The sequence below is a fragment of the Dermacentor variabilis genome, chromosome 10 (genome assembly GCF_050947875.1).
Source record: "Dermacentor variabilis isolate Ectoservices chromosome 10, ASM5094787v1, whole genome shotgun sequence".
NCBI classification, from domain to species: Eukaryota; Metazoa; Arthropoda; class Arachnida; order Ixodida; family Ixodidae; genus Dermacentor; species Dermacentor variabilis.
In genome coordinates this window covers 3,519,898-3,541,397 of record NC_134577.1, presented here as the reverse complement: position 1 = coordinate 3,541,397, position 21,500 = coordinate 3,519,898, and the positions used below count along the sequence as shown (strand labels likewise).

Here is a 21,500-nt window from a genome sequence, read left to right as displayed (position 1 = left end):
AGAAGCGCTACTTGGGCCACATACGAGAACCTGTATCCGCGATGGTAATGCAGATCGGATCCACTTGGTGGATATAAGCGATAGAGGAGGCGTGCCATTCCGAAGAAGCTGAGGTGAATGCAGAACGTCTGCGCCGTCTTGACGAGCCTCTCCCGGCGGCTGGCCTCCATGTGGGACTCCCTGACCGGCGCCGACTCGAGGAAGTGTTCGTGTGCCCACTTGCGGTGCAGCTCCTGCGCTTCCGCCCGGCTCGTGACGTCAGCTACCGTCACCGACTTGCGGGGCGCTTGAGGCGACGCGGTGGCACCGCCCGCGCTGGCTGCTGCGCCTGCGTCGCTCGCTTTTAGAACGTGCCCCAAGGCGCATGCGCGAGACGCAAACTGCGTTTCCGGTCGGGCACGCTATTTCGCCGATTTAGCGAGAGCCACAAAAGCTGCCCAGAAGATTCGCGTAAACAAACATGACGGCACCTTTCGAATTGACGGCTCTAACCTGGCACCAAACTGGGCTCGATTCGTGGTGACGCGTCAAGTTAGCAAGCTAGGAGAAGTGACTGCGGTTATCGCTTTCTCTCAACTAGCGTGTGTTATGAAGATTGATTCGTTATACGCGGCTGATTCCGAATCCGATTGCGGATTTCATGGCCCGTAGACCTAACACGGCTTCGCTTTTCTGGTGAAGGCACGTAAAGTTGGTTACTCAAAAATAAGCGCAACTAATTGTTTGCTGCTAATAGAATAACCTCTAAATTGTAATTAAACGCTAAAACACGTAAATCAAAGTTACTATCCTTATAAAATTGTATATTTTATTTAATTATTTATGATAGCTTTTCTTACGACGTAGTGGCGCTGTCAGCGCAAGAAGCCATCCGCACACGCAAAGCCCAATTCTAAACCTCTTCACTCCTGCGTGCCCCAACGCTAACACCCGCAAAGCCCTTTGGGGCCCCAAACTATTGGGGAGTGTCGGCCTGACAGCAACGAGGCGCTACGAACGAGAGTTCATAAAGAAAGCTCCGTAGCTGAAGAAACTCGTCCTGGTCCGGGGCCCAATCAACCCATTTCTGGAGTGGTCGCTCTAAAGCAGATCCCAGAGGGAGGCTAGGCTAGATTAATCGAAAAACGGAAGAGTAACGTCGCCAGGTAACGACAAATCAAGTCCGGAGAGTGGTAGAAGGTTACGCTGAAAGCACCTGCGCTCTGTGATGTCATCTATAAATACCGACGATTCCACAGCGGCACCCAAATATCCAGAAAATTAACTTGGTGCCGATTTTGCCGCGTACGTCAAGCAACGAAACCTATCTTGACGCGTGACCCGCTGTGGTTGCTTAGTAAGGCTTTGGTGTTGCGCTGCTAAGCACGAGGTCGCGGCATCAAATCCCGGCCACGGCAGCCGCATTTCGATGGGGGCGAAATGCAAGAGCAGCAGTGCGCTTTGATTTAGGCGCACGCTGAACAACGCCAGGTGGCCGAAATTAGTCCGCAGTCCCCCACTATATGGCGTGTCTTGATTAGATCGTGGTTCAGGCACGTAAAACTCCGTATTCTGTTTTTGTCGGCGCATACCGTGTTGAAACGATATTACGGAACATACAAAGGCAGATAAGACACAGCTGAATTTTATCCGATGACACCTCCTTTTCGCTGTCAACCGCATTATGAATGCCAGACCTGCGGAGGCTCGCGCAGCCATCGTCTGCGGAGATGTCCCGAACGTCGCTTTCTTCGGACGACCCTCTCGATGGCAGCGCGGCTGGCTGCCTTGCATGGAGCTTTTCTTTCTTTGAGTCGGTTTAGTTTTTGATTTTGAGTACAACAATTAGTGGAGATTGTGACGCGCATGGCGAATTTCAAGGCACCTTTTACTAAAAGAAGTGCGCGTCAGGATCGTGCATATATATATATATATATATATATATATATATATATATGTGTGTGTGTGATCAGCTTCCCGCACTTCACACGCACAGTTTTTGGCCCACTTTCGTTATCGTTAAACATATGCACGGCGACCCTCGAAGCACGCGTCTAGTGACGTGCTGTAGGCGCGCACGCGTCCGAACGCGTGGATGTTGAGGTGGACACACGTGCCTGAATTCACCGACTCGTGTACAGCGAAGCGTCCCTATAACGAATGAAGCAGGCTTCGTGTCTTGTGCCACGCGCAGTGTGCAGCCAAAAGACGCACGCCCCTGGCCGCAGACGCCCTCTGTCGCCTCCCTCGCCAAACACTGCCGTCGTCCTCGCAGCATCACGGTGTGCATCAACTGCTGTGTGCATTTCTGCGTAGCTTGTGAACCGTTGCGGGATATTAAACGTTGCGTACATAGAATGTCAACGAAGACAATTGTACGCATCGCATTTAGTTTTATAACGCTTAATAAAGTTGAATGAAAAGAAAGGGGCTTCACCGAGGGGCCCGTTTGTTATTAATCATATCATAAGAAGCCAGCAAACAAAGACACCAAGGACAACACAGGGGAAATTGCTTGTACTTACTAATTGAATTAAAGAAATGATTAGTTAATGGAATAGAAAGTGAATGAAAAACCAACTTGCCGCAGGTGGGGAACGATCCCACGTCTTCGCATTACGCGTGCTATGCTCCACCAAATTATCATTTATTTAATTCAATTAGTAAGTACAAGTAATTTCCCCTTTGTTGTCCTTGGTGTCATTGTTTGTTGGTTTCTTATGATATGATTAATAAAAATCGGGCCCCTCGGTTAACCCCCTTTGTCTTCTCTTTTCATTACATAACGAAGGTCTCGAATCCGGTAACACTGATGCCCTCAGGTAGCACGTGTGGGTTTATTGACCAGTTGCCTTCACCCAAAAAAGATCGCGTACTGGTCTGCGGCAGAAAGGATGTTCCGCATCCGCCGCCAAGGTTTGTGAGTGGTGGCACTGGCTAACACTCCCAGGGTTAGGAGTATTGAGTATGGAGTATTGAGTGTGAATAACGCCTGAGAAATATGGAAGTAAATGAGTTACTTTGGGCAGGGAGAGTGTTCAGGTATCTGTACAGAAAAAAACATTGATTCACAGTGGAGGAAAAGAACTGGGAAGCTTACCAGCAAGTATGTGGCCTGTAGGGCGGGCAACACAGCAAGAAAGACGGTCAAGCGAAAAGTCAGAGAGGCTGAAATAATCTCATGGGTGGCGGCAATGGAAAGGAAACCTGCCATGAGTAACTACTTAAGAGGGAAAAAAACGAAATCAGGAAAGAAACAATTTATGATTACTCAAAGGGAAGCTCATTACTTTGCGAAGCGAGATCGGGATGCCTTAGAACACGTACCTATAAAGCGAGAAATAAGAAGGAACAAGAAGCATGTGCTTGCTGCAGTAATGCTAGGGAAACTATGGAGCATGTTTTACTAGAATGTGAAGACGTCTACCCAGCGGTCGATTTAGGCACCACTGGTTTCCTTGAAGCCCTTGGGTTCAGCGGGAGCAGTGGAAAAGTAAACATGTCCGCAATAGGCATTAGTAAGAGGCTATTGGAGGATTGGGTGACGAAAAGTAGGGAAACGACAAAAAACGGAGATGTACAAAAGCACAGTTAGCAACAGGGGATCAGAAAATTTGGGTGTGGAAGTTCATAGTGTTTATTTTTTTATTTTTTATTGTTTAACTTAGGTAGGACATTAGGCAGTATAATAGCAGGAGCTTGGTGGCGCAACCCACCGCCCCGTTCCAAAGGGGACGCACATAGCATCGATCCATCCATCCATCCATCCATCCATCCATCCATCCATCCATCCATCCAGGGTTAGTTGCAGTAACATATAAATACCCCGGAAATTGGGTGGAAAGAGGGCGCTGCGTTAGCTCAATTGGTACTGCATCGCACGCGTAATGCGAAGACGTGGTATCGTTCCCCACCTGCGGCAAGTTGTTTTTATTGCGAAAGCAATACTGCTCGCACTTTCGGCTCATCGGTGGTCGTGGCGCCTCCTTACACAGCTGCGCGTCACGTGACCGTGTGACGTCACGCCAGACCGAGAGGTGGGGCTCCAGCTCGCGGCATCGATGGTGGAGGCGAAGCCTTGCGCGCCGCTGCTGCGGCGCTACCGCGAGAGGGCGCTCGCTGGTGTGACGTCACGCTAGGAGGATAAAAGGGGCTACAGCTCGGCTCCTCGCAGTGGTCGGCGCGCTGCCTTGCGCTATGTCGGATGATGTATAGCCATAAGTTTAACAAAGGGCAACCATGTCCACACCATCAGCCGAACCAAGGCGCAGCCAAGGGTATTGCTTTCGCAATCTTTGAGGCTTAACCAAGCTAAGCCTTCAGCCAATTTTTCACCCACTTTCAATTCCATTAATTTCTCATTTGCTTATTTCAACTAGTAAGTGCAAGTAATTTCCCCTGTGTTGCCCTTGGTGTCTTTGTTTGTTGACTTCTTTCAATAAGGTTGAGAGCTTCCTCTACCTCTGTCTACACCATCCCTGTGTCTTTTGCGTACTGCAGGTTGAAATGGAATGCCAACATCCCGAAGCTTGGATTATATTCTAATTATTAACCTCTTCCCAAAGACTCAGACAGGCGCGTTCTATAACGCGCGATATATTTCAGGACGTCAACTACGTTGTCAGCAATATTTATTTGCAATTAAATCAGATTCGACAGAGTCCAAGCTCATTCATTCATCTTTTATCAGGTATAGGACCGCTGCAGGTTCTGACGCAGAATGTGAAATGTTTACGGTACCCTCTATAGCTAAAGGGTGCTCGTTAGTGTGAATTCCAACGCAATACTATCAACTTACAATTGAATTGACAAGTAATACTCCACGTTCAAGGCAGCAGAAACGTTGTCGCAGATTAACGCACGTCACATGCAGTACGCCGCATGCAGCTCCACTGCAGTGCATCTCGCTTGCCTCCCTTGCCTCCGAGAAGCGTGCAGTGGGCGTAGCTCCAACTCAGTCAGCCCGGCGTAGCACCGCGAGCCCGGTCGTACCTTTCGTCGGGCTGCGGGGCGTCCACGGCTGAGCGAACGGCGGCGAGGCGACGGCCGGCGGCGTCTCTCCGGGGGCGCTGAGCGGAGAGCTGCTCGCCTGCATCGTGGCATGCCTCTCCGCTGTCGAACGTTGCTGCGGAACCTTTTGGTTGTAATACCGCTCCACCCCTCCTCGACCTACACTGTTGAGTGTATTCTCTATGCGCAAGCCTAACTGGCCAGCTCTTTAAATGGGCACCCGCCGTGGTTGCTCAGTGGCTATGGTGTTGGGCTGCTGAGCACGAGGTCGCGGGATCGAATCCCGGCCACGGCGGCCGCATTTCGATGGGGGCGAAATGCGAAAACACCCGTGTGCTTAGATTTAGGTGCACGTTAAAGAACCCCAGGTGGTCAAAATTTCCGGAGTCCTCCACTACGGCGTGCCTCATAATCAGAAAGTGGTTTTGGCACGTAAAACCCCAAATATTATTATTATTTAAATGGGCGGCGTTTGTCTGAGGCCGCCAAGCAAGCGAACGAGGAAGCGCCTGGAGGGGAAGAAAATCGCGCGCCGGGAACAGTACGAAGGAGCGCCCTCAGCGCGCGGTAAAGCACAGCCATCGAGAGGAATGTGTTACGTAAGGTTTAGCGAAGTGGCGATGGATGAACCAAGTCAAGCGTCGCGGAGCAGCAAGGCAGGCGGATGCGCGCTGCGTTGACGTCATCTGGCAGTTGCTACTGGTTTTGTTTGCGATGCATACATGGTGGGTTCGTCTCCTGGGAAGGTCGCTAGGTGTGCGTGTGAAAGCGTGCGACGGTGAGCCGACGATGGCGGCTCAGTCTCGCGGGCGCAAAGGGAGGAAGCGCGCCGTATTCCGTCGTGCGCGTTGCAGCATGACACCACGGGGGGAGGCGACGGAGCGGGGGCGCGGTACTTCGGTCCCGCCCGCTCTACGTTGAAAGTGATCTGCTTTGGGGGCACAGTCTAGGTGTGCCGACAGCTCGTAGCTTTGCGTGCGCTGTGTTCTCACCGCTGAGTTTGCGTACAAGTGATAGCACCACGGTCACTTCGCTCGCTCCTACTGCCGCGATTCCTCACGCCAGCGTTTTGACAGCGAGTGTCCCGCGGTCATCGAGTGCGGACACTTGCTGTTTGCCTGTGCGCACTGACACCGTGCTAGGTAATTTAAACAGCAGGCGTGTGCTTACAACGGTCCGTTCTATACTCCGGCGACTGCTGCGTGTGGCGCGGCCCCCTGCCTTGAACTGTGATGTGCGCGGTGTGCAAGGCGCAGCGAGGGAGCCGACGGCGTCCTGGTTGTGTGCTATGGAATCCACGCGCATGTGCGTCACTCGCGAAGGGAAATGTCGCGGTAATTTTTTGTGGAAAACAGAAAAAGTATGGCAATTTTGGTAACTATCTTTTCTGTTATATTCTGTGAGCTTGCTTTTTTGTGACTTTAACAAAGCGGTAAGGACGACGAACAGAGGCGTTATAACTGTGTTCGTCTTCCTTTCTGTTGTGCCGTCCCGTTGGGCGCTATTTCAAGATGGTTCGCTCCCATGTCAAAATAGCAACTAGCCCAACATTTAACCCTTTTAGAAGTTAGGTGGCTTATTCCATTAATGGAGTAATTTTCACTCCCCTCGTGGTCACAGCTTTCACGTAGCACAAAAAAAGCCAAATGCGGGTGCAACACAGCGTACACCACTCTGCGTAGAACACGCCCACTGATGAGACACCGTAGGCGCCGCACGGGTCGGCGAGCGACACGACTCGCCGCCCAGAACGCGTTCGCTCGCGCGCGCGACACCCGCCGACTTGCGTGGCCGGTGACGCAGCAGCAGCTGAGACGAGCGAATGTCACTTTGTTCGCGGTGTTGTTGACTTTACCCTGTGGGGACCGATTGTGCTAAAATTAACAAGAAATTGTCTTCGCCCATATACAGAAGAGATCCTTCTTTAGACATAATCTCCGTTTCTTCATTTGAAAGCAATTCCCTGTAGTAAAGGTATAAATTTCCAGCTTTTTCTTTGTTTTTCACATTTATTCTTACAGTTTAGCTAGTGCAGCTGCATGATCGCGATACCTTAATGCTCTGGGTTTAGCTGGCATGATCAGCATTCTTCTCTCATGCTTACGTTTACGTTCTTGTGATGATTATGAAGCTGGTAAGAACGCATATGCTTAGCTGTTTCTTGCGTTGCTCGTTTTGCTCTGCCAAAAGAGAAAGACGTCCCTCGTCTTGCGCATGGCTCGCGGGTTGTGCTCGCCCACTCGACCGGACGCGAGCTCCACGTATGTGCAGCACGGGAGCGCCCTTGCCTTCCAGCCCAGTCGGAACGCGGCCGCCGCGATGAGGCACCGGACGGGTCGCGAGGGACGAGCCAAAAGCGCCGTCTCGTTTCTAGGGAGCAAACTAGCTAGTGAAGTGCGTGTGCATCAAAGCAGGCCTGAATATCAAACGAGACGGAATATCCAACCGTGCCTGAATATTCCCTGTTGGATATTCCGTCTGCGGCAAAATGTGCAGATGCCGCAAGGTGTGCGAATACATTTGTCATTGTGCGGTTGCGACAAGCACGGCGGGAGCGCAGAGGAAAGTCACGGGGGGTCACGTGATCGCCTTCGTTGCGCTATAGCATACATGTAGCCCTTGGTGCTCTACAAGCCGTGCTTACGGGCGGCGAGGTCTGCGTGGCCTTGACTTCGGCGTCTGGCGTCGGCTCGAACGTGATCATGGGCCGCTCCTCGGGCTCCTGCTGGTCGGCCATGGCGCCCACTACGGCGACGGCGGCAGCCGCCTTCCTCCTCGGTTGGCTGCAGCAGCAGCGGCGGCTTGGTTGGTTGCGGTGCTCATCGGGGGTGAACAACCCACTCGGGGGATCGGCCGTCAATCGGGCGGTGCGAGGGTTTTAACAAAATGCTACAAATTTTGAGCAATATAAATGCAGTCAAAACTGGTATCTGCAAATTGTGAAATTAAACGTGACCTGACATAAAGTCGCAGCTCACGAAGACGACGAAGCTCGCCTCGGTGGTTGTGCGCCGCGAGTTTGCGAAGGCTGCGGTGGACACCACCGAGTGCTGTTGCTGCTGTTGTCCTCGCGGCGCATCCTTGCAGTGGGCATCCATGAGTGGGCTGCTTGAGACAAGCGGATAAGGTCGAACGGAAATTAGCAGTCTGGAAGTGGAATCGTAGAAGTGAAAATTTTAGGGTGCGCAAAAGAAAAAGCAAGAACACAATCAACGCAAAACAAAGATGTTTTGTTGCCTTCAAAGATATGGCTCGTACCCACGAGGGGGAATGCGCAATGGAGAAACGTAATAGAATACTTTCTTTCCCGCCAACTTAATTGCCCGTCTTAGCTATGTTTAAATAATAAATACTGAAGAATTACTCAAAAGTGATCGTGCCAATTTTCGATAAAGCCGCCAGAGTATAAAAAATACAATTGATGACGAAAAAGGTGTATGACATGTCATAACATGTCAGCCTCCCGGTAGCCATGAGGTGCTCACGTCAAATCTGACATACTTGCTTTCGGGCACGAGTAAGGGTGCTCGGACCAAAAGATAAAGCAGTAAGTAGTGAGAGAGTAAGGCCAATACGCGATAACGGTTCCACTAAGTACGTCTTCCTTTAGGGATTATATCTTACGATGAAGAGGAGGAAATGGTCCAGTGATTCCACATCTCCACGTGACGCAAAAAGGTTCGATAGTGCAAAGTGTGACATCACCACTGGGGTGACGTGTCTTCGTCTTCTTCGACGCTGCGACAGGAGCCCCCTTGTTCAGCATTACATTCACATCTTTGTAGCATACTTCTCCACCGGCGGGAAAATTACAGAGAAGTCGCCTGGTGGAAAGCTATCGTATCCTGCTCGTTAATCCTTTTTAGATGCTGCAGCACAAAACGAACCATTCAAGACGTCGGCTGATGCCCTGGCGAATAATTATCACGAGTTACATAAAACATTTGTGCTCTGGACTCATTTAATGAGACAACGACATGCTGTGCAACGATCTCAGGGAGAACTCTTCTTGCTCCCAAACAATGGTCAGCGGAAAATCCAACGTCGTTGCCAGCGCACTTCCTCGCGACGCCATCCATGCAACGGACCACGGCCGACCGGTCATCGATTCGCGGCCATGGCTGTCGCCCAGAGTGTCGACGCCGAGCTCCAGCTGCTTCGCACGAGCCTCTTTGGTGTTTGGAGGTGTACCTTGCTTCCACACTGCGACGTGCCCCTCGTTTGTGATACGTCGTTCCTGCGTGCGTCGCGCATACCACCTTCGATGCGCTCCATTCTTTGGTTCATCCGGGCATTCGCGCAACACCTCGTCACTTCTCCGTATGTGTAGCCCAGTATCGACGCAGACGTTCGTCACTGGTGACGCGCGTGCCCCAACTGCCAACAGTTTAAAGTGCATCGCCACACTGCGACTCCTCTTGGCACATTCCCGTCCCCGGACGCCCGCTTGCAGCCATCTGCACGTCAATATTGTTGGCCCCCTTCCTACCTGCGTGAACCATCGCTACCTGTAAACCTGCATTGACAGGTTCACCAGGCGGCCTGAATCGATGCCCGTTCTGGACATAACGGCGGAGTCGATAGTTCGAGCACTCCTCACACTCTGGATTAGCCGCTACGGTGTCCCTTCTACCATTGCGACTGATCGCGGTCGCCAATTCAACTCGCCATTGTTTGCCAGTCTATCTCGGCTTACCGCTTACCACCCGATATCCTATGGGATAAGGAATGTTTTCACCGTCAACTGAAGGCTTCACTCATGGCTTGGACTTTTCCTTCATCATGGATCGAGCGCCTTCCTTTCGTTATGCTTGGCATCCGCACCGCTCTTCGCAGTGACTCTTCCACCAGCCTGGTGTTAACAGCGCAAAACGTAGACGAGACGAGAAGACGACACCGCAAGCGCAGCGCTTGTGGTGTCGTCTTCTCGTGTCTCGTCTACGTTTTGCGCTGTTAACACCGCGATGGAAAACCAACAAGCCCAAGCTGCTATTCTAGCGAAATCTTCCACCAGCACCGGCCGAGCTTACGTTTGGCACCACTCTACGAGTCCCTGGCGAATTCTTCGGCGATTCCACGACTGCGGCTGCTGACGTTTCCAAATACGCCTACCGTCTACGCAACGCTATGCGTACTGTCGTCCACCCACCCCCCAACAACGACGTTCCTCCTGACGTGAGTACGTCAGCCCTGGAGAGCTGCCTGCACGTCTTTGTGCTCCACGACGCTGTGCGTCATCCCTTGCGGTCCGTTCAGAGTACTCAAGCGTGCACCTAAGCACTTTCTATTGCTCACCGACGGCCGGGAAGATATACGGTCTCCGTCGGCCGTCGGGAGCCTCGGACGCTTCAGCCACTTCTGCTGCCACACTCCCGCCCGGCCAGTCCCTTCTCACCGCCGGTATTTGGCACCGCCGCCATCCGCGCTACGTCCAGCCCACGGTTTCCTCGCTAGAAGGCTGCAGCGCACTGCTACGTGCCACAATGGTCCGGCCGCAAAAGACGGCGACGCCACGCCCAGCACTGTGCACGAGCAGTGGAATCGGCGGAATCCGCCTGATTGGGCGGGCTCGGCTAAAACGTAATTTGTGGACACCAGCGTCTGTCTCGTTTGTCACAGACACATATCATTCACGTGCATTTCGCACGCCGAAGAGGTCACTGAAGTCTGCAGGTTTATTTCAAGGTCAGAAAAGCACGCAAAGCAATTTGAAGCGAGGGGAACATACGGCAACACATTCATTCTCTAGGCAGAAGGTACTCATACCATTAGAAATAATTGTTAGTTGGCTACCTCCTTCTATTTATAAAATATAATAAATTTTGTCCTGTGAATATATTTAAATATATTGTGTCTGTGCGCGGGGTTCACAGTGGACATTATAATGCTGTAGTGAAAAAATACGGATGAGGTAGCCTCCGCTGGTGCTTCTTGAAGTCCTACAGTCAGGATTTGCAGAAATAAATGAAAAGTAATTAAAAGCCGTGGACGTCCACGCCAACAATGATGCAGTCAGCTTTTAGTCACAATAAAATTTTAAGGGCAAAGGTAGAGGCAACTCAAAAGAAACCGCAAATAAATTACGTGGGTAACAGAACTCTGGTTATGGCACTTTGGGGTGGGCGGGGGGGCGAGGAGAAGGGAGGGGTGTCGGCTTTGGCATCACCGTGGGAGGGGAGGCAGTCCCCCCCTCCACCGGAAAGCTTCGGGGGGTGCTCGGGCCCCCCTCCAACCCGCGTTGTCAGCGCCTATTGAAAATAGTGCACTTAAGTTGCCATTGACAAACTGCAAAAGACTGTCTAAGTATTTCAAGAATTCTTATACATCGCCGTTTGGGGGCCGATAAAGAACGGAAAGTACAGTGCGGTCGCTGAGAAGCAAGAGTACCTCGCAACTATCAGATAAAAAAGAGAACTACGGGATTAATTTACGTTCAAGAGCAGAAAGGACAAGAAGCGAGACGCCGCTATCTCTACACTTGATTGGACGGTTAATAAAATACGCCTGCTACATTGGAAGTGCTAGCGCGTTATGCATACCAGGTTTCACATATGATCAGGACATCGAAGTGAAAGCTAAAACGGTTTATTAACGCAGTAAACTCATGAAACAGTGAACGAGCTTGGTGCGAAAACAGCACGGAGCGGCAAGAACTCAAAACCGAGGTGCCCTTGTATCTGTTCAGGAATTATATTGTCGCCGCGTTTTCCAGACTTCGACTGCTTCAAAGCCGAACAGCGAAAAGACGATAAATTAACACCGCTCTTCACGGCTGTTACCGCCTCGACGGCAGCAAACCATTTCTGTGTACGTGACGGACTCCTGTATAAGAAGAATTTTTCCAGCACTGGCGCACGTTTCCTCCTAGTGGTACCGGAGAGCCTTCGCACAGCGATTCTGAGTGCTATGCACGATGACCCTACGTCTGGCCATTTAGGTTCGGCGAGGACGCTCTACCAGAATCAGGAGCGCTTTTATTGGCCTGGAATGCGACAGTCTGTTGAGACGTATGTGGCCAGCCGCTTGCAGTGTCAGCGCCACAAACGGCCATCTACTGCTCCAGCTGGTCTCCTGCAGCCGATCACGCCTCCAAGCACGCCTTTCCAACAAGTGGGCATTCACTTCGTACGTCCATTTCCAAAATCAGCCAAGGGAAATCGTTGGATAGTTGTTTGCGTCGACTACCTCACGCGCTACTGCGAGACAGCGGCCGTGCCCTCCGCAACTGCCACTGACGTTTCAATATTCCTGCTGCAATATGTGATCCTGCGACATGGTCCGCCTCGCGTGATCATCAGCGACCGTGGACGACAATTCACAGCGGACGTCGTAGAGGAGCTGCTTCGTTTGTGTGGATCCCACTTGCGTCACTCGACACCATACCATCCACAAACGAATGGGCTTACGGAGCGCACCAGCCGAACAATTGTAAACATACTATCCATGTATGTTTCATCCGACCACAAGAACTGGGATGACGTACTGCCTTTTATCACGTACGCGTTCAACACCTCCAAGCACGAGACTACCGGCTATAGCCCTTTCTTCCTGCTGTACGCACGGCCACCCCGGTACACAATCGACACTGTTTTCCCTTTCTGTAGTCATGAAAATCCCACTGTCGCCGAGACTCTCTGCCTTGCTGAGGAAGTTCGTCGTATTGCTCGTTTGCGCACTTTGGCATCGCAGGACAGATCGAAAGAACGCTACGACATTCGCCACCGTCCGGTAACCTATCGCCCTGGTGATTTAGTCTGGCTGTGGACTCCAGTGCGGAAACGCGGGTTATGCCAAAAGCTTTTGGCCACCTACGATGGACCGTTTGTTATTGTTAACAGACTCACGGAAGTCACGTATAACATAGCTCGCCTCACGGCGAGTGGTAGAAGAGCTGCCAAGACACAAGTGGTCCATGTCGCCCGCTTGAAATTGTTCACGTCAAGGCAAATGGATTAACTCGCCCGGCGGGCTTCGTCTGTGACGAGGGGAATGTTACGCATGAAGAAAACGAAGACCGGTGAACGTGCTTGCGGTCCCGAGTAGAGGAAAAAAGAAGAGAACGACGCTGAGTTGATTAACCAGCTGGCCGCTCTTGCGCTCACCTTCGCGACCTAAAGTAAGCGGTCCCCTTCATCCGTAAGGGTTAAAGACGGTCTCCTTCGCACGTAACAATATGTACACCCCAGCGTCTAGAGCACCGACGCAAGAATGCACAAACTTCAGAAAAACACAAAACAAACGAGCAGTTCATGCGTTTCCATGATCAGTTTCTTTGAGCGGACTGGTTGCAATCATGCGATCTACATATGTCATCGATGCGATGCGCAATACAGGCGTCGAATCACTTCGGCGCGCAAGCACTTTTCCGTTACTGCTCCAGACCTACTTCCAACCAACATACTTTTTTGGGGGAAAATGAGCAGCTGCTTATTCTTCGGTGTTACGGTACTCAAGTGACTGAGTAGTCAGCCGCTCTTTCCGGGATTTTTGTCGGAATAGCATTGCGCTTGGAATGACGCGTAAAGCGCACAATGCGGTTTTTCACCCTATTGTTGGGGGTTTCGACGCTGTGACAAATATCAATACCCGAGCCAGAAATGACTTCACCTAGTTTATGGCCAATAGCCTTGACAGCTGCCATTTCATTGCAGCCATATCAGACAGACCTTTCTTGCTTCAATGTCGTTTAGTCTTTGCTACTGCTCTAGCTCGTTTATCCGAATTTTGAGTATGATTTTCGTGTTCGAGTTGCGTGTTCTTATACACGAGTTTCTTCATGTTCAGCTTTAGCTCCCTTAACATCCTTTTGAATTTCGGATACACTGTCACTAGTATCCGAGCAGTACTTCTCACTCTCCTTGGGATATCGAATTTCAAGACGCAGCTCTCTGCGAAATTCGTCAAGCTGTTCCACAAGGTATTTGTCCTTGCTTTGTTTTGACATTGTTACAAGACACAGTTCACAGGAAGAATATATGTCGCAAAATACAAGAAATACTCAGCGGCAGCGGCAACCACAGGTGCGATTAAATGCAAGTGCAGAACGGTTAGAATAACCTGCAGGTATGAATAACCTTTTAGCACCGGGCCAAGACGGCACGTTGCCGCTGCTGCTGAGCACGTGTCCTCAGCAGAAGTTTGCACAAGAAGTTTCATTAAGCTGTGTTTCTATATTTCTGAGTGGAGAGCATGTGTCCCCCATTTTACAGCATATCCCGGAGACTTATGTCAGCTGCCCGGACTCTCAGTGGTTTGTTGAGCGAACGTTCAAATTTGTGGATCTCCACTCGCGTGCGCTGGTGTGTTGGAGACAAGATTGCAAGAGCACGACCACACGCGCGTCATATGTCCCCGCTAACTTTAGCCAGAGTTTAAAAACATGCCGATGCACTCAAAGACGACGCGACCAAATGCATGTTGCTGACTATTGTATTTTCATTCTATTTCATGTCCACTGCAGGACGAAGGCGATCTCTAATTACCCCTGTCCACGCGCCAACCGATTCCAACTAGCGCCCGCGAATTTCCTAATTTCATCACTCCACCTAGTCTTCTGCCACCCTCGACTTCGCTTCCTTTCTCTTGGCACCCATTCTGTAACCCTAATCGTCCACTGGTTATCTAACCTGCGCATTACATGACCTGCCCAGCTCCATTTTTTTTTCTTAATGTCAATTAAAATATCGGCTACACCTGTTTGCTCTCTGATCCAAACCGCTCTCTTTCTGTCTCTTAACGTTATACCTAGCATTCTTCGTTCCATCGCTCTTTGCGCGGTCCTTAATTTGGTCCCAAGCTTCTTTGTCAGTCTCCAAGTTTCTGCCCCATATATCAGCACCGGTAAAATGCACTAATTGTAAACCTTCCTTTTCAATGATAATGGTAAGCATCCAGTCAGGAGCTGACAACGTCTGCCGTATGCGCTCCAACCCATTTTTTATTCTTCTGTGCGTTTCCTTCTCATAGTCAGGGTTCCCTGTGATTAGTTGACCTATAGGTAAACGCACTCCTTCACATACTCTAGAGGCTGACTGGCGATCCTGAACTCTTGTTCCCTTGCCTGGTTATTCATGATTATCTTTGTCTTCTGCATATTATTCTTTAACCCCTTTCTCATACTATCTCTGTTAAGGTCCTCAATCATTTGTTGTAACTCGTCTGTATTGTCACTGAATAGAACAATGTCATCGACAAACCGAAGGTTGTCGAGATATTTGCCGTCGATCCTTACTCCTAAGCCTTCCCAGTTTAATAGCTTGAATGTTTCTTCCAAGCACGCAGTGGATAGCATTGGAGAGCATGTATCACCTTGTCTGACCCCCTTTTTTATAGTTGTCTTCCTACTTTCCTTGTGAAGAATTAAAGTAGCTGTGGAATCTCTGTAGATATTTTCCGAGATATTAACGTAAGCGGTCTCTACTCCTTGATTACGTAACGCCTCTATGACTGCTGGTATCTCTAGTGAACCAAATGCCTTTCCATAATCTGTGAAAGCCATATAGAGAGGCTGATTGGTTAAATAATCTAAATAATTATACAATTAAGCAGAATGCAAAAAATAGTGTGACTTACTCCATACAACAGACAGCAACATGCATTTGGTCGCGTCGTCTTAGAGTGCATCGACATACTTTTAAACCATGGCTAAAGTTAGCTGGGACACCCTGTATAAAGTGTGTCTTTGCAAGAATTGCGAGGCCTGAAGCTTTTGTTCGCACATCAGGCAGAAAAAAGAAAATATCGGGGCTATGGAGGAAAGAAAGCACGGGCTCACTTGTACTGTCATTTCTGCCGTAACAGCGCAATATTTAGCAGCCCTCTAATTGGGGGCAATCGTGATAACCGCCACGCCACGTCAGGCCTTTCTGCTGTCGTGCGACTGAATGGCCGGTCGTCCCACGGCCAGCCCGACAGAAAGAGTTGACCGCCGTACCTGAAACGTGGATCCCTTGGCTGCGACAGGAATCGTGCCAACGCGAGAAGGATGCTGTCCCCGCGCGCCCAGCTGTGGCTCAAGCTGGGCCGAACCTGCAACCTCTGCCTGGGCTGCCTGGGAATGGTGAGCGCTGTTGTGCGAGGATCGTCTTTGCTTTCCTACGTGTAGTACTTTGCGATAGCAACGTGCTTATGCAAATAGAGGATATCTTGCACATTGGGCCGTGCAGTGTCTGCTGGTGTTTTTTGGCACAGACGCCTTACATGTGAAAAAAGAAAACGCGCATATAGCGTAATATAATAAATTGTGGAGTATTTGCTACTCAGTTCAACAAAAGCACATTACGGGCAGCCGAATATTTTATAGGGCACAGCGCTCCTTCAACGTATTCACTACCCAAGGCGCGTGCATCACGTGCCGCTTTACATTCTCGCAGATTTATTCAATTGATGACGCACATTCCCTGGGCATCACGACTACTTGACGCTTCGTGCATGCGCGAATATTGCCGAATGCTCTTGGAAGGCCAACGGATCACCATGAGAAGGAATTTCGCCTTGGAGATAAAGTCATTAGGAACGCTATCAGAATTGACGGCAGCTATATATCTTTACAGAATGCGCGCATCATCGTATAGTGTAGCGAGGTAATTCTTCTAGAGCGCCATTTCGGCTACAAAAGTTGCTCTATAGTCTTTAACATAAGTAGCCGTCTGGCAGCGCTGAAAGTGTTATTCAAGATATACGCCCATCCCCAGTCTGTAAAACAAAGAAATAAAAAAGAAAGTAGTCAGAGCGGCGGGAAATATATTGGCAGTTTTATTTACATGCATTTGACCGTTAACCTAACGGTGGGCTAAGTTACCTCAAGCAGTCGTGAATGTACCCTTTCATTGACTGCCATTGCCACTGCTACAAATTTTCAGCAGCCCCGGGGCCAATTTATTTATTCGTCCAGGCTACTTTTGACGGGCGCCGCTGAAGTTAAGCGGAGGTGAACACGAATTTCGCCCACACATGGAGCAGACTTGTGTGTGAACGGGCTGTCGTGTGTTGCGTGCAGGGCCTCATCCTGGCCTTGACTGGCGTGGCGCTGCTGGACCTGGTCGAGGTCTACGACTCGGACATATCAAGCGTGTCGCACCTCATCACCGCACGCTGCGTCGGCGGCCTGCTCGGCTCCCTACTAGGTGAGTCTCGCGGAGAAGGTAACCTTTTTGATGTGCTAACCAATATTAAATCAAATGGGTTCGTAATCTTCGACCGTAACGAACGCGCTGTGGACAAACATTCACGCGTAACCAAGTTTAAGAACCGCGTTCCTTGGAGTCAACCACCGCGAGGTTGCGCACACACAGCCGTGTTTCGGTCGATGCGTGTTTCAGGAGGCAAGCTGTACGACACGTACAACGTGCAGACCATGTCTATACTGATGATGGTGCTGGCCTGCGTGACGGTGCTCATGATTCCGCTTAGTGGAAGCCTGCCACTGGCGTTCGTCATGGTCTTCTTCGGCGGAATCAGCTCGGGTGCCTTCGACACCGGTGAGGCCCACGTTTGTGCTATAGCTGAAATAAAGCTAACGAACGACACTGCGCAGGCGCGAATGTGTGGATCATCAACCTGTGGCCGGAGAACAGCAGTCCGGCGCTGCAGGTCTTTCATCTGGCCTTCGGCGTCGGCTGCCTGGTGGCACCGCTCATCGCCGAGCCCTTCCTGTCCACGGGTCACGTCGGCTCGTTGCTGAACCAGACGGCCACCAACCTGAGCGAGTACTTGACCTTGAACGACACTGGTTACAGCCCGTTAGAGCCCCTGACCGAGGAGAGCCGGGTCTACTACGCGTTCGGCATAGCCAGCGCTTTCCACCTTGCCCTGGTCGTTGCCATGGTGGCGCTCTACTTGATCGACGACGCCGACACCAAGCCTCCCCAGGAAGGAGATGCCACCGTCGGATGCAGGAAGGAGACTCCCGAGGACGTGCGCTTTAGCCGCACCGTGCTGGCCCTGCTTAGCGCGTACGTGTGCGTCTACGTGGCGTTCGAGTGCACGTCGTCCCAGATGCTCACCGCGTTCGCCGTCAAGAGCGAGCTGCACTTGTCCAAATCGGCGGCGTCTCGCGTAGCGGCTGTCTACTTCTTCTGCTTCGCGGCGAGCCGCCTGGCGGCCGCGCTGGTCACCGTGAAGCTGTCGCCTTTTCAGATGCTCGTGCTCTCTCACGTCATCATCGCCGTCACGGCCGCCGTGTTCCTGGTATGGGGCTCCAGCAACAGCGCGGTGCTCTGGGCCTGCAGCGCGCTCACGGGCGTAGGCCAAGGTCCAGTGTACGCGGCCGCAGTCGCGTGGACTGTCGCCTACGTTAACATTAGCAACAAGATGATGTCCGTCGTCATAATCACAGCAGGCATCGGCGCGCTGTCGCCGCCCCTTCTAGTGGGTCAGTTCTTAGACCACAGTCCCAACCTGTTCCTCTACGTATGTTTCGTGGCGGTCTTGCTGTGCGTAGCTTTTTTTGTTGCCATGCACTTTTACGTTCGAAAAAGGCCGACACTAAATGCTGATAAAGAAGTGTGCGTTAATGGAACTTACGAAAAACCTCTCGAAATGCTTTCACTCTAGCGATGTCTCCGTACCTACAGCTACACGCACCGCTCCGCAGGACACGATCATCTTCCCAGTAGTTCAATAAACATAACCCGGAGCATTGGAACCTTAAAATGCCGTCTTTGTTTCACGAAGACTCACAGCACAAGACAAATTTCCGTCTTGCGGGTGGCGCATTCACAAGTACTATTGCACGCAGGTAAGTAACATGTAAGCTTCACAGATTGGTCCAGCGGCCATGTATCGGATGCCGCTTGGGCTTGCCATTCGCAAATCGCACCGGACGACAGCTGTGCGACTACGCGCTGGCTGCACAGTGGCGGTACGCTCACTAAGATGACTCGCCGCCATCCAGCTGTGTTCAGGTGCGACAGACTGAGCAGTCGGCCAGGCGTGAGTCGTGAGAGCAATCGCAGGGCTGTCTTTTCTCAAGCCGATTCCCGTTCTTCGGGAGCACGGTGATCTGGGTGCAATATCGTAGCTGTGTGAACAACCAAGGCTAATTAAAGAGTGCCGCCACTTAAACCCCATGTCTACGGATGGCCTCGCCAGACCACGGCATATTGCCTCGAGGTGTTCGCATCCATCGCCGCAAAGAAGGCTTCGCCGACATGATAGAGAGCATTGGACTATTCCGCTAGGGGATTCTGGATCTAGACCGCAGCGTTACAATAATATCTATTTCTCCTTCTTTTCAACCGCTTACTGCTAGCACCCCAGAAAAAGAAAGTGTTCAGGTCCCACGCCTGGTATATGCAAGCAACATAGCGCAGTAAGGACGAGGGACAAGTCGAGACGGGACATGCAATAACTTTGAACTAAGATTTCATTACGGATCCTGAGCGTATATGCACACCCATCCGAATCTGCAGAGAAGACGAAGGTACGCTGCCACGTGCAGACTATGTCAAGAATTCAAGCTCTTTCTTTGATAAAGCCACTGACGGCTTTATCGGTAGCTTCTACGATTTCCCTGGTTAAACTGTTGCGATGGCGATACACGACATCATTCTGATGTGAAAGAGGACGGCAAGCTGGCTGTGCCTTGAATTAATGTGCAGATACACTCGAAATAGCATCCCCACGATGATCCTATAATCCCCATTTTACCTTCGTCAGCTTTCACCGCTGCGGCGCGATTCAGAAAATGTACTGCTGCAAATAAGTTCGCTAAATCATCATTGGCAACATCTGATTTCCCGCATCTCAGTTTTCCTTGGAACAACAAATGGTGCTTCTCTAGAAAAATTGAAGTAATAATTGCAAGACTACGGTGCCGAGTCCCCCCACTGAACATTTACCTCGACAGGTCTGGTCTGGCTATATCGCCCTTGTGCCCTTCAGGTAAGAGAGTGAATCTCTGGAACACTTCTTTTTGACATACCGCAGTTTCATTCTTCAACGAAAAAGATTTTTAGAAGAACCGTTCCAAAAGCGTGGATTGAATTTGACTCTTCCTATAACTCTTTCCTTTAGGACTACCGTACTGGGTTACAGCCAGAGGAACATTTGTAAAGCCTTCTGCATCTTTCTGCGTGAAACAAAATGAATAGCATGTTAGAATTCTTCAAAAGTTTGATAGTGTTCACAAAATTCAAAAAGATATCTAGATAATTGATTATTCGTATACCTGTAACAGTAGACACTTTAAATCCCAAGTGCAAGATACTTATTTCATTTCACCCGAATTTATTTTAAAAAAATGCTAACAGTTCCTTCACCGCCCGATTCATGGCCGATCCCACAGAGTGGGTTGCACCATTTCACTAGGGAACAAGAACAAGAACAATCGACAGCCAGGTGGCCGACTGTAGCAATATTGCTGACTTTTTTGTTGTGCTCTTGCAGACGCAGATTCAAGCACCTGCCGGTCTGACCAAAATGATGTCTTCCACAACAGAGTGGAATTCTGTAAAAAGCTCCCTTTCTGCAGGTGACATAGTTGTCTTTGTGCTTCATAGTACAGTCTGGTTTGCGCATTCTCGTAGGGCAGCTCAACTTGCAGAAACTCAAAAGCCTATTTCGCTCCGTGAACAAGGGAACAACACTATGGCAGCGGAACGTTGTTCTACCTTTTTTTCAGGTTGTGAGAAACATTATGCAGGTCGGGAATCTCTGCTACCTTATCTTTGAATCTTTTTTCTTTCTCTTGTCTTCCGCTCTCTAACACCTCCACTGTGGAAAACGACGTTGTGCGAAGCATGTTGCAGGTGCCTGACTATCCAGCACTTGAATTTTGAAAATTTTGAAACGCGCCAAGCGTCTCAAAGTGTCTCATGCCCCCGACAAATTCATAAGGGCGTTTCACATCACTTGTCGATACATGCGTCAGTGGTTTAATCGTTCCATGTTCGGGTTTCGAGAAGGACTGACGCGTGGTGGCTGGCTCCGTGCGAGGCAGCCGCTGTTGGTCGCGGTGACAGTTTTTCTTCTGCACCCCCGGATTATAGGATTTTGCTGCCAACATTGGCTTCAGGCGAGAGCACGCAGCAATGCGTTTTTTGCACGGTGACCTGGGAAGAAGTCCATGTCGGCTGGAAGATTTTCGAGAGCCATTGGGAAAAGCTGGCACCATCAAGAACATCACGGGTATAGGGGCCTTCCAGATGAACCACATCTGGCTAGTCAAGTTGCTCAGCAAGGCAGGTAAGGATGCTCTGGTGAAAACGGGCGGACTTCAAGTCAAGGGCGGGCTTCTGCGCTGTCATTGACCCCATCCAACAAGACGTGACCGTGCAAGTACACTGGGTCGGCTTTGGGTCCAAATGAGCTTTCGGCAAGCGTTGAGCAACATTGGTGACGCCCTTCACGTTTCGAACGACAACTGGTGCGTCGCCGGCTTTGAACATGCGATGTTCACGACGAGGGTAGTGCGAATGATGCTTAAGGAAGGTGCTGAGCTTGACGACCTGCCTCATCTTTTCAAGTTTGGAAGTGGCATCGTCCTTCTTGTGGCCCCGGGTCGGTCACCG

At 50.6% G+C, this 21,500-nt stretch overlaps 2 protein-coding genes across 6 annotated transcripts in view; one reads left to right on the top strand and one right to left on the bottom strand.

Moving 5' to 3' along the window:
* Positions 1-18,634, top strand: part of LOC142559732 (sodium-dependent glucose transporter 1A-like) — a 253,170-nt gene extending 234,536 nt beyond the window's left edge. For 3 of the 4 annotated variants that reach the window (XM_075671324.1, XM_075671323.1, XM_075671322.1), the window contains 4 exons: positions 15,952-16,048; positions 16,988-17,114; positions 17,310-17,468; positions 17,525-18,634. In XM_075671324.1, the coding sequence (XP_075527439.1) occupies positions 15,974-16,048; positions 16,988-17,114; positions 17,310-17,468; positions 17,525-18,543 (1,380 nt within the window). In that variant the 5' untranslated portion in view covers positions 15,952-15,973 and the 3' untranslated portion in view covers positions 18,544-18,634. Of the gene's footprint in view, positions 1-15,848; positions 16,049-16,987; positions 17,115-17,309; positions 17,469-17,524 lie in introns of all 4 variants that reach the window. The other variant, XM_075671321.1, reaches the window with a different exon arrangement.
* LOC142559733 (sodium-dependent glucose transporter 1-like) overlaps positions 1-21,500 on the bottom strand; it is a 57,875-nt gene that overhangs the window by 5,070 nt on the left and 31,305 nt on the right. Inside the window, exon 1 of one of the 2 annotated variants that reach the window (XM_075671325.1) lies at positions 7,634-8,133. The exons of the other annotated variant lie outside the window; for it this stretch is intronic. Within the exon in view, the coding sequence (XP_075527440.1) occupies positions 7,634-7,726 (93 nt within the window). The 5' untranslated portion in view covers positions 7,727-8,133. Of the gene's footprint in view, positions 1-7,633; positions 8,134-21,500 lie in introns of those variants that run through there. 2 annotated transcript variants of the gene reach the window in all.